The sequence below is a fragment of the Lissotriton vulgaris genome, chromosome 8 (assembly GCF_964263255.1).
Source record: "Lissotriton vulgaris chromosome 8, aLisVul1.2, whole genome shotgun sequence".
NCBI classification, from domain to species: Eukaryota; Metazoa; Chordata; class Amphibia; order Caudata; family Salamandridae; genus Lissotriton; species Lissotriton vulgaris.
In genome coordinates this window covers 1,278,007,808-1,278,023,254 of record NC_141696.1, presented here as the reverse complement: position 1 = coordinate 1,278,023,254, position 15,447 = coordinate 1,278,007,808, and the positions used below count along the sequence as shown (strand labels likewise).

The 15,447-nt window shown below is 45.6% G+C and overlaps 1 protein-coding gene across 1 annotated transcript in view; it reads right to left on the bottom strand.

The window, feature by feature from the left end:
- The window catches only part of MICU2 (mitochondrial calcium uptake 2), a 112,296-nt gene that overhangs the window by 30,145 nt on the left and 66,704 nt on the right, over positions 1 to 15,447 (bottom strand). Inside the window, exon 3 of the mRNA XM_086935200.1 lies at positions 7,199 to 7,356. Coding sequence (XP_086791326.1) covers positions 7,199 to 7,356 — 158 coding nt within the window. The remainder of the gene's footprint in view (positions 1 to 7,198; positions 7,357 to 15,447) is intronic.

The following is a 15,447-nucleotide window of genomic DNA, read 5'->3' as shown; positions in this document are numbered from 1 at the left end:
GTTTCAGAAAGAGATTCAAGATCCTGAGATCCAGGATTGGACGAAATCTGCCATCCTTCTTGGGAATCAGGAAATACCGGGAGTAGCATCCCTGACCCCTTTCCTGCTCTGGGACCACCTCTATCGCACCCTTTCTTAATAAAGTCTGCACTTCCTCCTGTAGAAGCAACAGATGTTCCTCCGTGCAAAAATTTTGGCAAGGAGGTTAATTGGGAGGGAATTCCCGAAAGGGAAGGGCATATCCATTTTCTACGAGATTGAGAACCCAAAGATCTGATGTAACCGATTCCCAATCCCGTAGAAAGTGGGTAAGCCGACCCCCCACCGGACCCACATGATCCTGAATGGCAGATCTAGGGATGCTTTTCTGTGGCTGGGGGGTTGGAGGAGGTGGAGGAGGAAGAGGCCTGACGAGCTCTTTGCTTTCCCCTATAAGATCTGTACAAGGGATTCTGCTGATGCTGTTGTTGTTGCTGCTGACCTTGTCGGTAATTCCGAAAGGAAGAGCGTCCAAAACCTCTGAATTTCCTGGCTGAAGAACCTCTGATCTGGAGACCTAAAGATTTAGCAGTTGCTCTACTGTCTTTAAATCTCTCCAAGGCCGTATCAGCCTTCTTGCCAAAGAGACCAGATCCATCAAACGGCAGATTCAGCAAAGCCGCCTGAACATCTGCCGAAAAGTCTGAAGATTTCAGCCAAGCCGATCTCCTAGTGGCAACCGCAGTACCCATGATACGTGCCACCGAGTCTGCAGTGTCCAGACCACTCTGTATCACTTGGCGTGCCGCAGCCTGTGCATCTGATAACACCTCCTCAAAATCCCTCCTGTTGACATCAGGAATCTTAGGAGCTAAAGTACGCATAGTATCCATAAGGGCATGCACATACCTCCCCGTAAGGCAAGTGGCATTTGTTGACTTCAACGCCATACTTGAGAGGAGAAGGTCTTTTTAGCCACCTGATCTTGTTTCTTTGCCTCTTTATCACCGGGAACCTGAGGAAAGGCACTCACATTCTTCTTGGAACAGGCTGCTTGAATGACTAGACTCTCAGGTGATGGATGAGATGTCAGAAAAGCAGGGTCTTCAGGTGCAACCCTGTATCTTCTCGCCACACTCTTGGACACTGCAGGAGCTGACAGTGTTTTTTTCCACACCTCCATAATAGGTTCCGTTAAGGCATCATTAAACGGAAGCAGTGGTTGCACTACAGAGCTTGGTGAATGCAAAACTTCTGCAAGAAGATTGGACTTAAACTCCACCGTTGGTAAAGTCAATTGCAGAAGTTCCGCCGCCTTCCTCATCACTACATGATAAGGCTGGACGTCCTTTGAAGGTGCATCAGAGCCAGATGGCAACTCCCACTCTGGTGAGAAATCCAGGCTACCAGCGTCACCCAGGTCCTCAAAACAGTCCTCTTCCAGTTCACCTTCCTCCATATCAGGATGTGACTCTATATACCTTTGCTCTTCCAAAAGGCGTTGTGCTTCCCTTCTGGACCTCTCCTTCACACGCTTCACAGTCGGATCCACCAACGGCTCCGACAGAGTCGGTATTGACGCCGGTATCGAATCCGATGGCCCAGTGGGATGCTCTCGAGGTCTATCTGGAGCGGGCGACGCCGGAACCGGCGTCGTCGACCTCGGCCGAGCCGGGTATTGCCATGGCGGCGTCGAAGCCGGCATAAACGGCATGAATAGAGCAGGAGGATAGGAGTGAGGGACTCCTAAATTGAAGGCCAGAGGACCCATGGGACCCGAAGGTGTGCCAGAGGGGTACCACGCCCTTGTAAAGACACCATACATTGCGTTTAAAAACGCTGATGGGTCCTGGCCGGGGGCTGGGAAAGGTGGTTGAAAACCCTCAGGCTGATCTTGTGGAGTGTTCGGAGTCGGCTCTTCGACAGGCGCAGATTCCACATCCACATGAACTTCTTCCTCATCTCGGGCCGGAGACGGATTCGAAGCAGGAGCCGGCTACTGAACCCACGACTCCGAAGGCGAGGCCTCACCTTCATGATCCGAGACATCAAGCGTAACCACCTTGGTACGTACCTTCTTCGGTGACCTCGACCTCGAGCCTGACTCCTTACCGGAATGACGTCGGGACTCATGTTTTTTCTTCTTAAGTCTCGTTCTCGACTTCGAAGCATGGTCTGAAGCGGACCTCGAAGACGACTCCTCTCGAGACCTTGATCTTGACTTCGATCTCGACCTCGCCCTTCGAGAGCGAGACCTCGAAGATTTTCCCTTGCCAGCCTTCAGCTTCGCTACCAGGAGTTTGGTCTTTTTTTCTCTCAGGGCCTTCGGATTCATCTTACGACAAGATGAACAACCATCCACATCGTGATCAGAGCTCAAACACCAAATGCAGTCCTCGTGCGGGTCAGTAATGAACGCCATTTTCCCGCACTCCCTGCAGGGCTTGAAGCCAGTCTTCTTTGTCGACATCGTGAAGAAACGAGAAACAAAGAAGCAGAAAGTGAATAATAAGGTAACAAAGTCACCAGTTGGCTACTGAGATTCCCGAAACCGTCAGCGTCGACGACGCAGAAAAAAGGGAACTGATGTCATCACGGCGGCGTGGGCCTATTATGGGCGTCGGTGACGTCAGCGGAGTCGCGTACGATGCCGTGTCTCTATGACGTCCAAGTCCACATCGGCGCGAAGCTACGAAAAGAATTTCCGAATGTTGCTGACGCAAGGGGATATTCACAAGGTGAGGAATCCACTGGCAGATGTATCTATCAGAATGCTGTGGGCAGCTCTGCAAGGACTCCAGAGCCCAGGAACTAGCGGGGGCCACGGAGCACTATCGCAAGCCCTAACCACCTCACCTGCTGGGCCATATATTCATCGTTAGCTTCTCGCGTTGCGGGACGCGCGCGGGCGTTCGCCGGGCTATGCCCGGGCAAAGGGCGGACCGTCTGTGGCCGTCCAAGGCAGGGCAGGGCCTGGTCCCTTGGCGTTATAATAGAAGTCGACCTATTAAGAGCCCTGGTAAGATCTTTTATAACCAGGACATAACAGTGGTGGCTAACCTTTATATTGTTGTATAAAGAGTCTTCTTTTTTTCCCTCAGCAATTCAGAACTCACAGTATTTAGTGATTTTTAACTAGTATAGTGCCTCACCAACGATGGAGAAACGTAAGAGTACCTCGGGCACTCTAGATGCATACCTATTGAGAGCTGAATCTCTAATTAATCATGAGATACATCTAACAGAGCGTAGGCTTTCACTTGATCCCTCACAATTTCCATCGATTAGGGAGGAGGACCCTAACACTTCCTTACTACTGACTAATTCTCCCTCCCTAATTTTTTTCTCCGTCACCTGTGGATTCCCCGTTATTGAAATCACCTGAAATTCGAGAAAGGCCCCCTACAACCCCCATCCCAAGAGGTAAGGGCCCTCAAACTTGGGCTCAATCCAAATTAAGGAAAGGTCGAGTAACGGCCACAAAACAAAAGGGAGGCAAGTTGGCCAAAGAGGGAAAGGCGGCAGTTGGGGCTGCTTTCTGCTCACTGGGAACCCAAACAGATGAAAGCCAACCCCATTCTGTAGCCGAGCTAAGCCCCATCATTGATAGTTCGCATGCAACCGTACAAAATCTAGGGAAACACAAGGAGACACTTATAAAAACCACCTTAGAACAAAAAATCTCTGAAAGGGGTGCCCTCCTATCTTCCACTTTTGACGAAAAACTCACTCATATAGAGAGCAAGATGGACCAAATGAAAGAGGATTTTTAACTATTTAGAGCCCGTTCAGAAGCTCCCAATATGATACTTAGTGTAAACAACACCGTACCGCATTTAAGGGATTCACTTAATCAACCTAATAAAACTGTTCGGTCTGGTTCCCCCTTGATCCTGCAACAAGTGAACCAAAATAATATCATTGGGGGCCCCACACCGAAAGTCACTCATAGGGAGCAGAACCACATAAATCTTGGGCAGAAGATGGCAAGCTACAATGCCCCCAATAGCAGAGTTCAACCAAATAGAGATTCTCTAAATCTCCCACCTACATCATGTCCCTATGTCTTGGTACTAACAGGTGTCCCAACCTTAAATCAAGGAATGCCCGAATCCTGGTTCTCTCTCCGGAACAAAGTGGTGGATTGGTTAGTAAAACACAAGCACTTTAACCCTAAGAACACCAAGCAAATCCTCATGGTCCGGAGAGTAGGATGGGTCGGTCCCTCCCAAAAAAGTATCCAGGGTGACTGCATTGTTATTAATTTTAATACCCCACAAATTGTTCGCTCACTCCTAGCCGAAAAGGAGGAAACCTTGACTCCACCAACAGCAATACTTTCTGTCCTACTTGGCTTCTTCTATAGACCGACCCCCCAATCCAACAACGAATACTAATGGTTCTATCCTAACACAGAACAGATTCGAATCTCTGTCATTAATAGAGGAGGTAGACTGACAACCAACTTTTCCAATAGGTCCTGTGTGGTCCAATTTAAAGAGAGTAAGCTACGATGGGCAATAGCCAATAGTCCCCGATCCCCCCCAATATAACTCATTTCTGGTAAACTCTCTGTGTCCTATCCCCCAAATTGCCCCACACCCCCAAGGAACAGGCTCTGGAGCTGCCAACACCCAGGCATGATCTCAAAGTAAGTCAATTCATCTCTCATAAAATAATACACTCAGAATTAGCCGCAGTTTCTCTAACTAGTAGCCCACCTTCCGAAGAGGAGAGCCTAGTAAACTCACCCCCCAGACAGTAGCTGATTCTTCAGGAGGGATTGCTATTAAAGTAATTTTTTGGAATATTGCCGGTCTCCGATCCAAGATCAATCAAGAAGGGTGGATAACATTTGTGCGGTGTTATGACATCCTTTGTTTTCAGGAGACATGGGCAGTATCACCTATCATCCTGAAAGGATACAAAACTTTCTTCTCTCCAGCACTCACCTCATCCTCAGGGCGAGCTAAAGGTGGATTAGTGGTTTATGTTTCCAACCTAATTCAGCCTGTAGAAACCAGTACCCTAAAAACGAGGTGAATTACCAGATAATTTTAATATCTGTAAATAAATCAGTCTATGTAGTGGTAGTAAATTTCTACAACAACTTGCAGGAAATTAATCTAGTGGAGACACTGAAGGAAATACGCCACTTCCTTTTAGATTATATCAATATCAACCACGCAAAAAAAAACAATTATGTGGGGCGGTAATTTCAATTTGCCCTTATGCGAGAGAAACAATAATACCACCTGCGGCTACCTGGATCTCCAAGAGAATAACATTACTCATTTCCCTCACTCCCGTAAAGGGGAGTGCATGAATGAGACAATGTCATTACTCCAATTGGCTTTTGCTAACGATCTGTTAACATCCGCCGTTGATTTAAGCCCCACTTTTAACGGCAGAGGAGCGTCCAGTTGCATTGATTTCATTCTCATGACAAGTGGCGCCCCCAATCTTATCACCAACTTTATAACGCATGACTGCGTATTTAGCGATAATTTTCCCATCTCTCACACCATGCAACTGCTAGAAGCTCAGAAAAAACCAAAGACACTATTCGGGATGAAAACCTTACCACAAACAGATTAAATGGCTACACAATACAGTGGATCCGCACTGACCCCGAAATGATAACTGAAAAGGTCATTAGAGCGGCTAAGACAGCGGTTAGCTTATGCCTGGCAGAGAGTTCATCTCCTCAGGAGATCATAGCCAATTTTAAATTGATAACTAAATCTGTAAATGAAGCTTTAACTATTTTTCCCAAAGGAAAAAGAAATTCCACGACCACCTGGTTTAATTCTTCCTGTTCCAAAGCTTATTCCGCCCCTAAAGTAGCCCTCAAAAAATCCCCTAGAGACAGGGCCGAGGTTATCCAATTAAGAAAATCATATAATAAAACCCTTCGGCAGAGAAGGAACCAATTGAAGAGGAACACTGGGCCGCCTTACATAATTGCTGTAAAATCAATGACACCGCAGCATTCTGGGAGGTTATAAATTCACCATTCCTCTCAGCCCCAAGAGAGAAAAACAAAATAGAAACCACAATCACCGAAACTGAATGGATAGCCTATTTTTCCCAGATGTTTAGACTTATTTATTGAAACATCTGGTACCCTGGGGCAAGGGCCCGAAAACTCCACTGTTCTTCCTAGCTCATTGGCATTAGATTTCACTTTGGCCGAAGTTGTGCAAGCCCTGAAACTAAGCAGAGGAGGGAAGGCCCCGGGCCTGGACGGGGTTCCTGTGGATCTATATAAATTTAAAATGGATCTAAGGGCCCCTTTATTATTGAGGGTTCTAGAAGCCACAGGAAAGGTTGGACTCCTGGACTCTTGGTCGGAAGTCCATCTTGGTCCCAGTTTTTAAAAAGGGTAACCGTAACAGTCCAACGTGTTACCGTCCCATCTTCAAAGGCTGGACTCTGATCCTATAGCTATAAACACTGCAAGGTTTTTAAAATTCTGTATTAGGCACCAAACCAATTTATAGCCTGAGACCAATTTTATCTTAAAAATACTGTTAAATGATGTTTTGAACATACCTACGTAATATCTTAAATTATGTTTAAGAACACACTGCAGCAGCTATGTCCCTCATGTCTGTACTTTAAGGGCAGACACTAAACTTAAATCACGCACATGGAGGTAGGAAACAAACTGACTCTATGGATACTCTAGAGTGATGTAAAATATCTTCATACCCAACTCTCTATCTGCCCAGCTTTTAATGTGGTCAGGCCAATCTAATATCTAAATTACTAATCAACTCTACCAGTGTATGGTACATGTTACAAAGCTCTGCCACAAAGCCAAGCGGAAAGAGAACTACAACATAGTGAGCTGTGTGGCTTTATCACCCAGAGAAGCCAGCCTACTTCTTCAGTGCTGAGAAAAGTCAAGGACCAGGCTGCAATCTAGGCTCCTAAAGGATGAAGCGGATTTCGCACTAAGATTTATATTTAGTGTCCCAGCAGAAAAACGCCCATCCATAATCTTATAATCTTGGCTCACATAAACAAGTTAGACTCAAAACTATCTGTACTTCAGCAAAATGTTCAAAGATGACACTGCCCCAAAGGACTGCTTGGTAAAAGGCCAGAGTGCGTTCTGCAGTCAGGATCAAACAGAGCTTAGAATGAAAGGACTCAATAAGTAAGTCTGATCTTCAGGAAACGAAGGAAATGATCTAAGCTCCACGTTCCTTACCTTCAAACCACGATGTAGTCTGTTCTTCAAAACTCCGAGAAACTCTCCGTGGCTGAGGCAGTCATCGCCATCTAAATCAAAGATCTTGAAGATAGTTTCCAAAACGTTTTTTGAAAGATCCTGCCCTGTGGCAACTTTTACAGCCCTCATGAATTCGGCTGGGGAAAACAAAATCATTACCATCAGTTAACAAGTAGCAGTTTAATCTTTAAATGGAAAGAACCACTCAGCATGCATCTGAATGCTACCAATAGCTCATATAATCATATACACCTGGGAAAATACATAACTTATTTAATACACAAACATAAATGGTAAATACAATCATTTGGTCTGCATAGACAACATTTTTTTTTCATTGAGCTACTGTTTTCACAGTAATTCTCTTTTTTTAAATTGTATTTAAAATCGAATTCAGGTGTATACAAAAACCATCTTTCCAGTTAAAACACATTTTCCAATACAACACATTACATCATTTAGAAAGGTTACCACTAATTCATCATAAATATCTTAAATAGGTAAATATAGCAGTCCTAAAACATGTGAACTACATTTGCCGTCCCCCCAAAACACCTGGGGCACCTATCATCGTCTCTTTTCCCCCACTCAAAGAGCTTAGCTGGGGTGTAATAAAGCTTAAATAATGTTTTATAATGTTGTGCCCTAAGGTTTGAGGACCGGAATATATTGCTTGCCATCTGCAACGCTCTATCCAGAACCACATCTGGGTCCCCGAGTTTTACCGCCCATGAAGCCTCGACCTTTTCCATATCATCTTGCCATGTGTCGGAAAGGGCCCCATAGATCATACCAATCCTGGTCCCCCCCACCCAAAACATAGTCAAGAATCTTAATTCTTCCTCCTGGGCTGATCCGAGGTCTAATAGACATCAAAGTTAGGTATATTTGCATGAACTTTAAACTATGTTTCTCCTCCAGCCCAAATTTCCGTTGAAGCTCAGCAAAACCCATCGGGTCAGCCCCTTCCCATAGATCTCCTATTCTACTTATTCCTTGTGATTCCCAAACTGACCCCCCTCCATCACAGCTCAGATACGGGAAGAGTTTAGAATTACAAAAGGGTGTGTAATAATTAAATTTCAGGATTCCCAATGCCTTCTTAACTTCTTTCCACACCCACCACGCACTATCCAATACCTTATATCTTTTTTTATTGTAGTATCGCCGGTCTGTATTACGCAGCAATAACCCCATTGCCTCTTTTCCCACCAGTAATTCATAGATAGAGGGTGGAAAGATGCTCCCTGGTTGTCTGTTAACATATACTGGGGTACTACCCAACAATATCGCCATTTGGCTAAACAGAGAAGCTAATAAGTAACACCTAATATTAGGGGCCCCAAACCACCTCTATTCTGAGGTAGCGCTAAGTATTTTAATCAGCGCCTTGTCTTTCCATACTGCCACAAGAATTTACTAAATGCTGACGCAATGGATTTAATCACACTCTCCCCCACCATAAGCCGACTCGCACGAAAAAGGTACAAGAATTTCGGCAACATAGTCATCTTTAGAACATTAATTCTTCCTAATAATGAAAGATGGATGGGATCTATCAGCTTTAGCTCTAATATGACTGAATCTATAAGTGGCTCATAATTCTCTTTAACGATAGACTCCATTGAGGGACTGACTCTAACCCCCAAATAGGTTGCCGAATCTCTATATCTACTATCCCGTTTTATGATGTTACTTGAACATACTATCTGGGTCTTATTTACAATAAGTAGATATCCGGAGCATCGGCCAAACTCTGCGGTGATTGCCTCCAGAACGGACATTGCGGCATCAGGCTCTGGAGTTTGGACTGCCAAGTCGTCCGCATAAGCTAACAGCTTGGTCTTGAATCCCCAATGGATCACTGGTTTGATACCCCCGCTTCCCAAAATCCTTCTAATTAACGGGTCTATGTATAAAGCAAAGAGGATTGGGGAGCAGGGGCACCCTTGACGAGTCCCTCGAGAGAGGAATATCTTATCTGATGCTCCTCCCGTTAACTGGATCCTGGCGCACGGGTCAACATACATTGCCTTAATGGCCTTGATTATTTTAGGACCAAAGCCCCTCTGTTCCAATATCCCCCACAAATACAGCCAAGTGACGCGGTCAAAGGCTTTTTCGCCATCGAGAAGGATCATGGCGATCCGACCCCCCAAAGCAGCAAGAGCGTCAAACAACGTAATGACGCATCTTATATGGTCCCTTGGCTCCTGCCCGGGATAAACCCATGCTGCCAAGGGGAGTCCAGTCCGCCAATGACCCCTCCCAGCCTATTGGCCAATACCTTGGCGTAGATTTTCGTGTCTGCATTTATAAGGGATATTGGACGGTACGACCCGGGATCCTCCCTTATTTTACCCTTTTTTTTAGAAGACTATGATGTTCGCTTCCTTCCATGAATCTGGGGTAACTCCGGTCCATACTATACCAGTAAATAAGTCCAGTAATATTGGGGCCAGAACGTCTTGTAAACACTTATAAACTTCAGCTGGGATATTATCAGGCCCGGCGGCCTTACCAGCTGGTGAATTCTGAAGAGCCAATATGACCTCGTCCATTTCAATGTCCCTTTCCAGTACATTCCCCTCCTGGAGAGACAGAGAATGTCCAAAATCCTCAAAAAATAATCTTGGGGGATCTGCCCTGGCCTCTTCTTGGTACAAGTTTTGATAAAATTCCTTAAACACCCGTCTGATGCCTTCTGGATCTGTGTGCAACTGGTTATCCACCTGAAGTTTAGCTACCTGATTTTTACTAACCCCCTGCCTAATCCTCAAGGCTAATAACTTGCCGGCCTGTTCCCCTGTCTCGTACATTTTTCCCTTAAATACCTGGAAATCATCCGCATCTGCCTTGTAAATTTCCGCTTTAATGGCTAGAATCTTGCTTAAACTTTCGTTTGCTTCTTTCCCCTGTACAATATCTCTTAGGTGTTGTTCTTCTCCCTGAGCTAACTGAGCCAGGAGAGATTCGTGGATCCCTCGTGCTTTTTTCCTTTGACGAGCTGAAAAACTAACAGTCTCCCCTCTTAGCACTGCCTTGAACGCATCCCAAACGCTGTTGCGAGAGGCACTATACCTATTTGTATCAGAATAACCTGTGCCCAATTATGGAGATGATTTATGAATACAGGGTCAACTAGTAATCTCCTCGCAAACGTCCATTTATATGGCGGAGTAGCTAGATTGTCTTTTTCATACATTAAAATCAGAGGGCTATGGTCAGATATCACTTTGGGCATTTTGCGGATTCCTATCCTTCCTGCCTCCGTTTGGGAGATGAAAAAATAATCGAGCTTGGTGTATTTTTTAAAGGGGCATGAGAAATAGGTAAAGCCTGGGTTCTGTGGTTCCTTATAGCCCCAAACATCCAGCAGATTATGGGTGTTGATTAAAGCTGATAAAGCTCTAAACACCTTAGGTTTACGCCCACATAGCTTGTGTTATTATCTCCACCAGTAAAATCCGCGGAAATATTAAAATCCCCGCAGACTATGAGAGGGTACGGCCAGTTTAGTAGTTCTAGCTCCAGTCTATCGAATATCTCAGATTCGTCCTGGTTTGAGCCATAGATTGTGCAAAGGGTAATTCCTATATTTAATTCCACTATAGCCCATCTACCCCAAACGTCCGAAAGGGAGCGCTTACACCCTCCAAGGTTATTTTTAATCAATATGGCCACCCCCCTAATCGTGGATGTTTGCATTGAACACCCCACAAGCTCAAAACCTTTAAGATTTATCAGGTGTTTCTTAGACCAGGGCAGATGTGTTTCTTGGATACAGATAGCATCCAGGCCATTCATAGCTACAAAATGCCCTAATTTCTGCCTTTTTAGCCCATCATTCATCCCCCCCTATATTCACCGTACATATCCTAAGCTTTCTCATTATTCCTTTTTCTAAAGGCTGACTCTTCAAACAATACACCTGATTCCAATATTTTTCTCTTTTTTACCCCACACCCACCTCCCAGCCCACCGCCCAAAGTGCTCAGTACCTCCACCCTGCCACCATCTACCCTGTGACCCCCCACCCCAACCCCCATTCCCCTCTGAAAGCTACCTGCCCCCCCCCCCGGGAGTGCTCAGACCTAGGTCTGTGCATGTGATGTGCGCGGTCCTAGAAGGTAGCAGGCCCTAAAAAACACATATTTTAAACACTATGGCCGGTGGATAGGAAGCATCTTAATCCCAAAGAGGACATCCATCCATTAGTATATAGAGTTCATTACCAACACTCTTCCCCCTGTTACGACCACCCAGAAAAGATAAACCCATTCTAATCCCCACACCCCCCTTTCAAACTTCCCCCAAAGCTCAAATCACTGAATTAAAGTAGCCCCAGCAAGCCCCTAGTCCAGGGAGTCCAAATACTCCTTTGCCTTGATCTCCGAAGAGAAATACCGGGTGACCCCCTGATTAATGATTTTTAGCTGCGCGGGGTTAACCAGGAACGCCTGTATCTTCTTATCCTGAAACGGTTTCAGCATCTGTCTAAGTCTCCAACGCCTCTCTACTGTGATATGGCAGAAATCCGGCCTTACAAAGAAGGAAACCTCCCCGCTTGATCTCCAAGCGTCGGGTCTTGCCTTGTCCGAAATGGACTGCCTCAAGAGGAAGTTTCCCAAAAAAATAAGCATAGTCCGTGGTTTTTCTCCCTCCTTCACCGGTATGCGCTGCTTGAAGAGGACACGTGTGCCCTTTGAATCTCGGATAACCAGTTCCAGTCCGATAATTCTGGGAAAGCAGTAGAAAACAGACTGATTATATAGTTCCTGGTGTTGGACCCCTCCAATCCTTCTTGTACCCCAAGAACTCTTAGGTTGTTCCTTCTTTGCCTGTTCAAGGATATACAATGGAAGCTGGAGGAATCCTAGATCTGGGCATTGTGGGCCTCCACCATCGTAACTGTTTTCACCATTTCGCTTTCGGCTCCCATCACCCTTTCCTCCAAATTTGTGACTCTTTCCCCCATGTTGGAAAATGCCTTCGATAGTTTTCTCACCACTCCCTGCATTTTCCTCATCCCTGCCTGAGTTTTCCTGCTATCTTGCTGTGCCGCTTCTCTGTGGGCCAGTATAGCCTGATGAATAGTCTCAAGCGTGGAGGGTCCTTCAGGTCTTGCCACGGCGGTCGGTTTACCCCGGGATCCTGACAGTGGGGTAGCCGCTGAATAATCCCAGGAAAAATCTTTTCTCCGTTTATCTTCCTTTCCTAGACGCCGTGGGCCTTTTTTTGTTGTCGAGGGTAATTCCTCATCACTCCCCTCCAGATCCGATTCAAGGCTGCTGGCCCCCTGCGACGTGCTTAATGCATCATCCGACCACTCTGCTTCCTCTGTCAGAGAGAAAAAGCAGTCACTCTGTTCCATTTCCTCTTCTACACTGTTTTTATCCTCCAGGGTGTCTGCTCCCTTTGAGTTACCCACATGGCTTAAGACCTCTTGCGTTGTTATTGGGAGCCTGGTAGGTTCCTGTGTAGGATTGCTGCTGGATGGCTCCCCCTCGCCACTCATACAATTGCTGCCTTGATTAGAGGATGGAGTGCTCATGGGTGCCTGTCTATTTTCTTTACTCTGTTCCAGCAGTGTTGCCCGCTAACCAGCCCCCCTCCTTTGCACGTCCAGAGATATACCCGTGCATTCTTCATTATCCTGGGTTGCAATAACTGAGTTATTCACTATTTCGGGGCTCCTGACAAAATCCACCGGTCTCCTATGCCTGCTCCAACACCATCACCAGCGTTCCCCTCAAGCCGGTTCCGGGCAGCAATACTTACTGCGGCCGATGTTTCTCTGCTACGCTGCAACATATCTACCACTGAGGGTCCAGCCCGTTTACTCCTTGTGGTGCCTGCATTCGGAGGTCCGCCTTTCCCTCTCCTTGCCTCCGTCGGGCGTTGTTTTTGCAGCTGACCGGGGGAGCTATCACCGGATGCCAGGGCGTTCTCACTCAGGTGCAGGTTAGCCTCGCTCTGTGCTCTTCGAGCAGCTGCCGCTGCTGCCGCTTTCGCTGCTACACCACTCGCCGCTACTTTTGGCGCCATTGCGGGATCCGTGCTGGTAAGTCGGAGAAGCAAGCGTCTCATGTACGCTGCAACGCAGCGCTGCACGAGAGAAGTCGTTCCGGAGTACTGAAAACGTGGGCGCCTGCCACAGAACAGCATTCAGAGCGGGAGGGGGGGTGGCGGGAGAACAGGAATCGGCACGGGGGAAGAGCGGCTCTCCTCTCACACCGGCCTCATAGATACACACGGATCGCTACCTTCGGGCTCCGCTAGCGTCCACTTAACGGCCGCCATCTTGCTCCTTTCCCGGCATTTACCAACAACATTCTATATGGATCCATCAGGTGCTACATGGACTGAGGGAACGCCACGACTGGGCTGTCGCTTCCGGGGTTTTCTTTCTTCACGAAACTTGGTGAAGAAGTAAGGAGAGATTTCCATATACACCATTAAACTACACTGGAAGATTCCACAGGATATTCTCAGGTGCACACTTCAGGATTGGTGCATCTAATTCCTATTTATATGTTCTTGGATCGATACGATCTGTCACAACTTCGATTGCTGGTTGGATCTAGTTCCATTCCTAGCCCGGCAGATCATCCTCTTTGTAAGATACAAATCGCCTAGAGACTCCGTTTACTCAGATATTTTAAGAGTAAACCTATTTCAACTCCTGCTCCAGAACCTAAGATAAGTTATACATACCTTTTGTCTTGAGACTGCGAAACGGACCGCAACCCTCTGGTTTTTACAAGAACATAATACTACACTCACCGCCAAGGAGTATAAACATCTCTTTTGCCCTGAAGAAGTCCCTTTCGGGACGAAACGCGTCGGCTGTTCGTTTTTATACTGATAAATAAATCATTCAAACAAATCAGACCTCTGGACATCACTATCTGTGCTCTTGCGTTAATTGTATTGTATTAGCACATTTTCAATTTAGGGTGCACCTGTGCTTTTTTTCATTACATTTTCAAAAGTTCTGGCTAGAACTGTCATTGTGATGGCGGGTGTCCTATCGGTGTGCACATAATCCCCATTTAATTGTTTATATAAGGGGTGTATTACAGTAGTGGCAATTTATGTATCAGGTGCATTTCTATGAAGGTTCCGCCATCTGCTATGTACTAGTAACATTCTATATGCTGTACTGAAAATATGATCAAACTCTGCTGAGGATGAACCACCTGTAGAAGGGATAGGTATGAACACTTATTCATCTGTTCAGTCTTTGGTTAACCTGGTATGGGGCCAGGAAGGCACTGGGAGCTTATTACAGACTTGGTATGCAGCAGGGGTTCGGGTGCAAATAGTAAAAAAAAACACTTTCTCATAATGCTTGGGATATTCACATCCATAAGTATACGAATCCAGAAATCTGCCAAAGCAGGCAACCCTGTGGGAATTCACAAATACACTTTCTGTACTTACAAATAACACCTAAGAACAATAAGTTACAACCAGAAGTCTACAACAAGAGTACAGACAAACACACATTTGCATGCGAAAAGTTTCCATTCAACCAGTATTATAGACGGTTGGTTGCCTTACAGTCATAGGCTATGCTATAAGAGAATCTGCCAATGCGGGTAAACATTTACATGCATAAGAAGACGTAACCGAACAATTGAGAGGAAGAGGATATCATGAAAGTTGGGTCATAAGCAGTAATTCAGAGGGTTTCATAGAAAGAGAAGATCATAACTTATGATCACGAGAACACCAAAGGCAGACAAAGAGCAAGTTAATATATACACACATATTCTATTTATTCGACAAAATAAGGGCAATAATGAAGAAACTTGGACGTCCTTAACTAAGACACGTTCACTAAAGGTTTTTCCAAACCCTCCACAATTTGTGTATCAAAGAGCAGTCGTTTAAGGAGATTAGCTGATACAAGCAAGAAAGACACATTCAATGATGAATTTGGAGTATAAAACAAGACGATATATATCCCTGTTTACAATGTTCACACTGTAACAACATTGTGAAAGTTGAATTCATTTTTATTCCCACACAAAAATGGAGATGAAATCGGAGGATATTGTACATGTGCAGGTTAATATAAAAAATACATTATACATTGCAGATGCGGGCTGTATTCCGTTTTACAAACAGGACGAACTAAATTAAGATGGACAGAACACAAATCAGAACAAAAAACGTCAAACTGCTAGTGGCAAGACATTTCTTTGACAAAGGTCAAAATC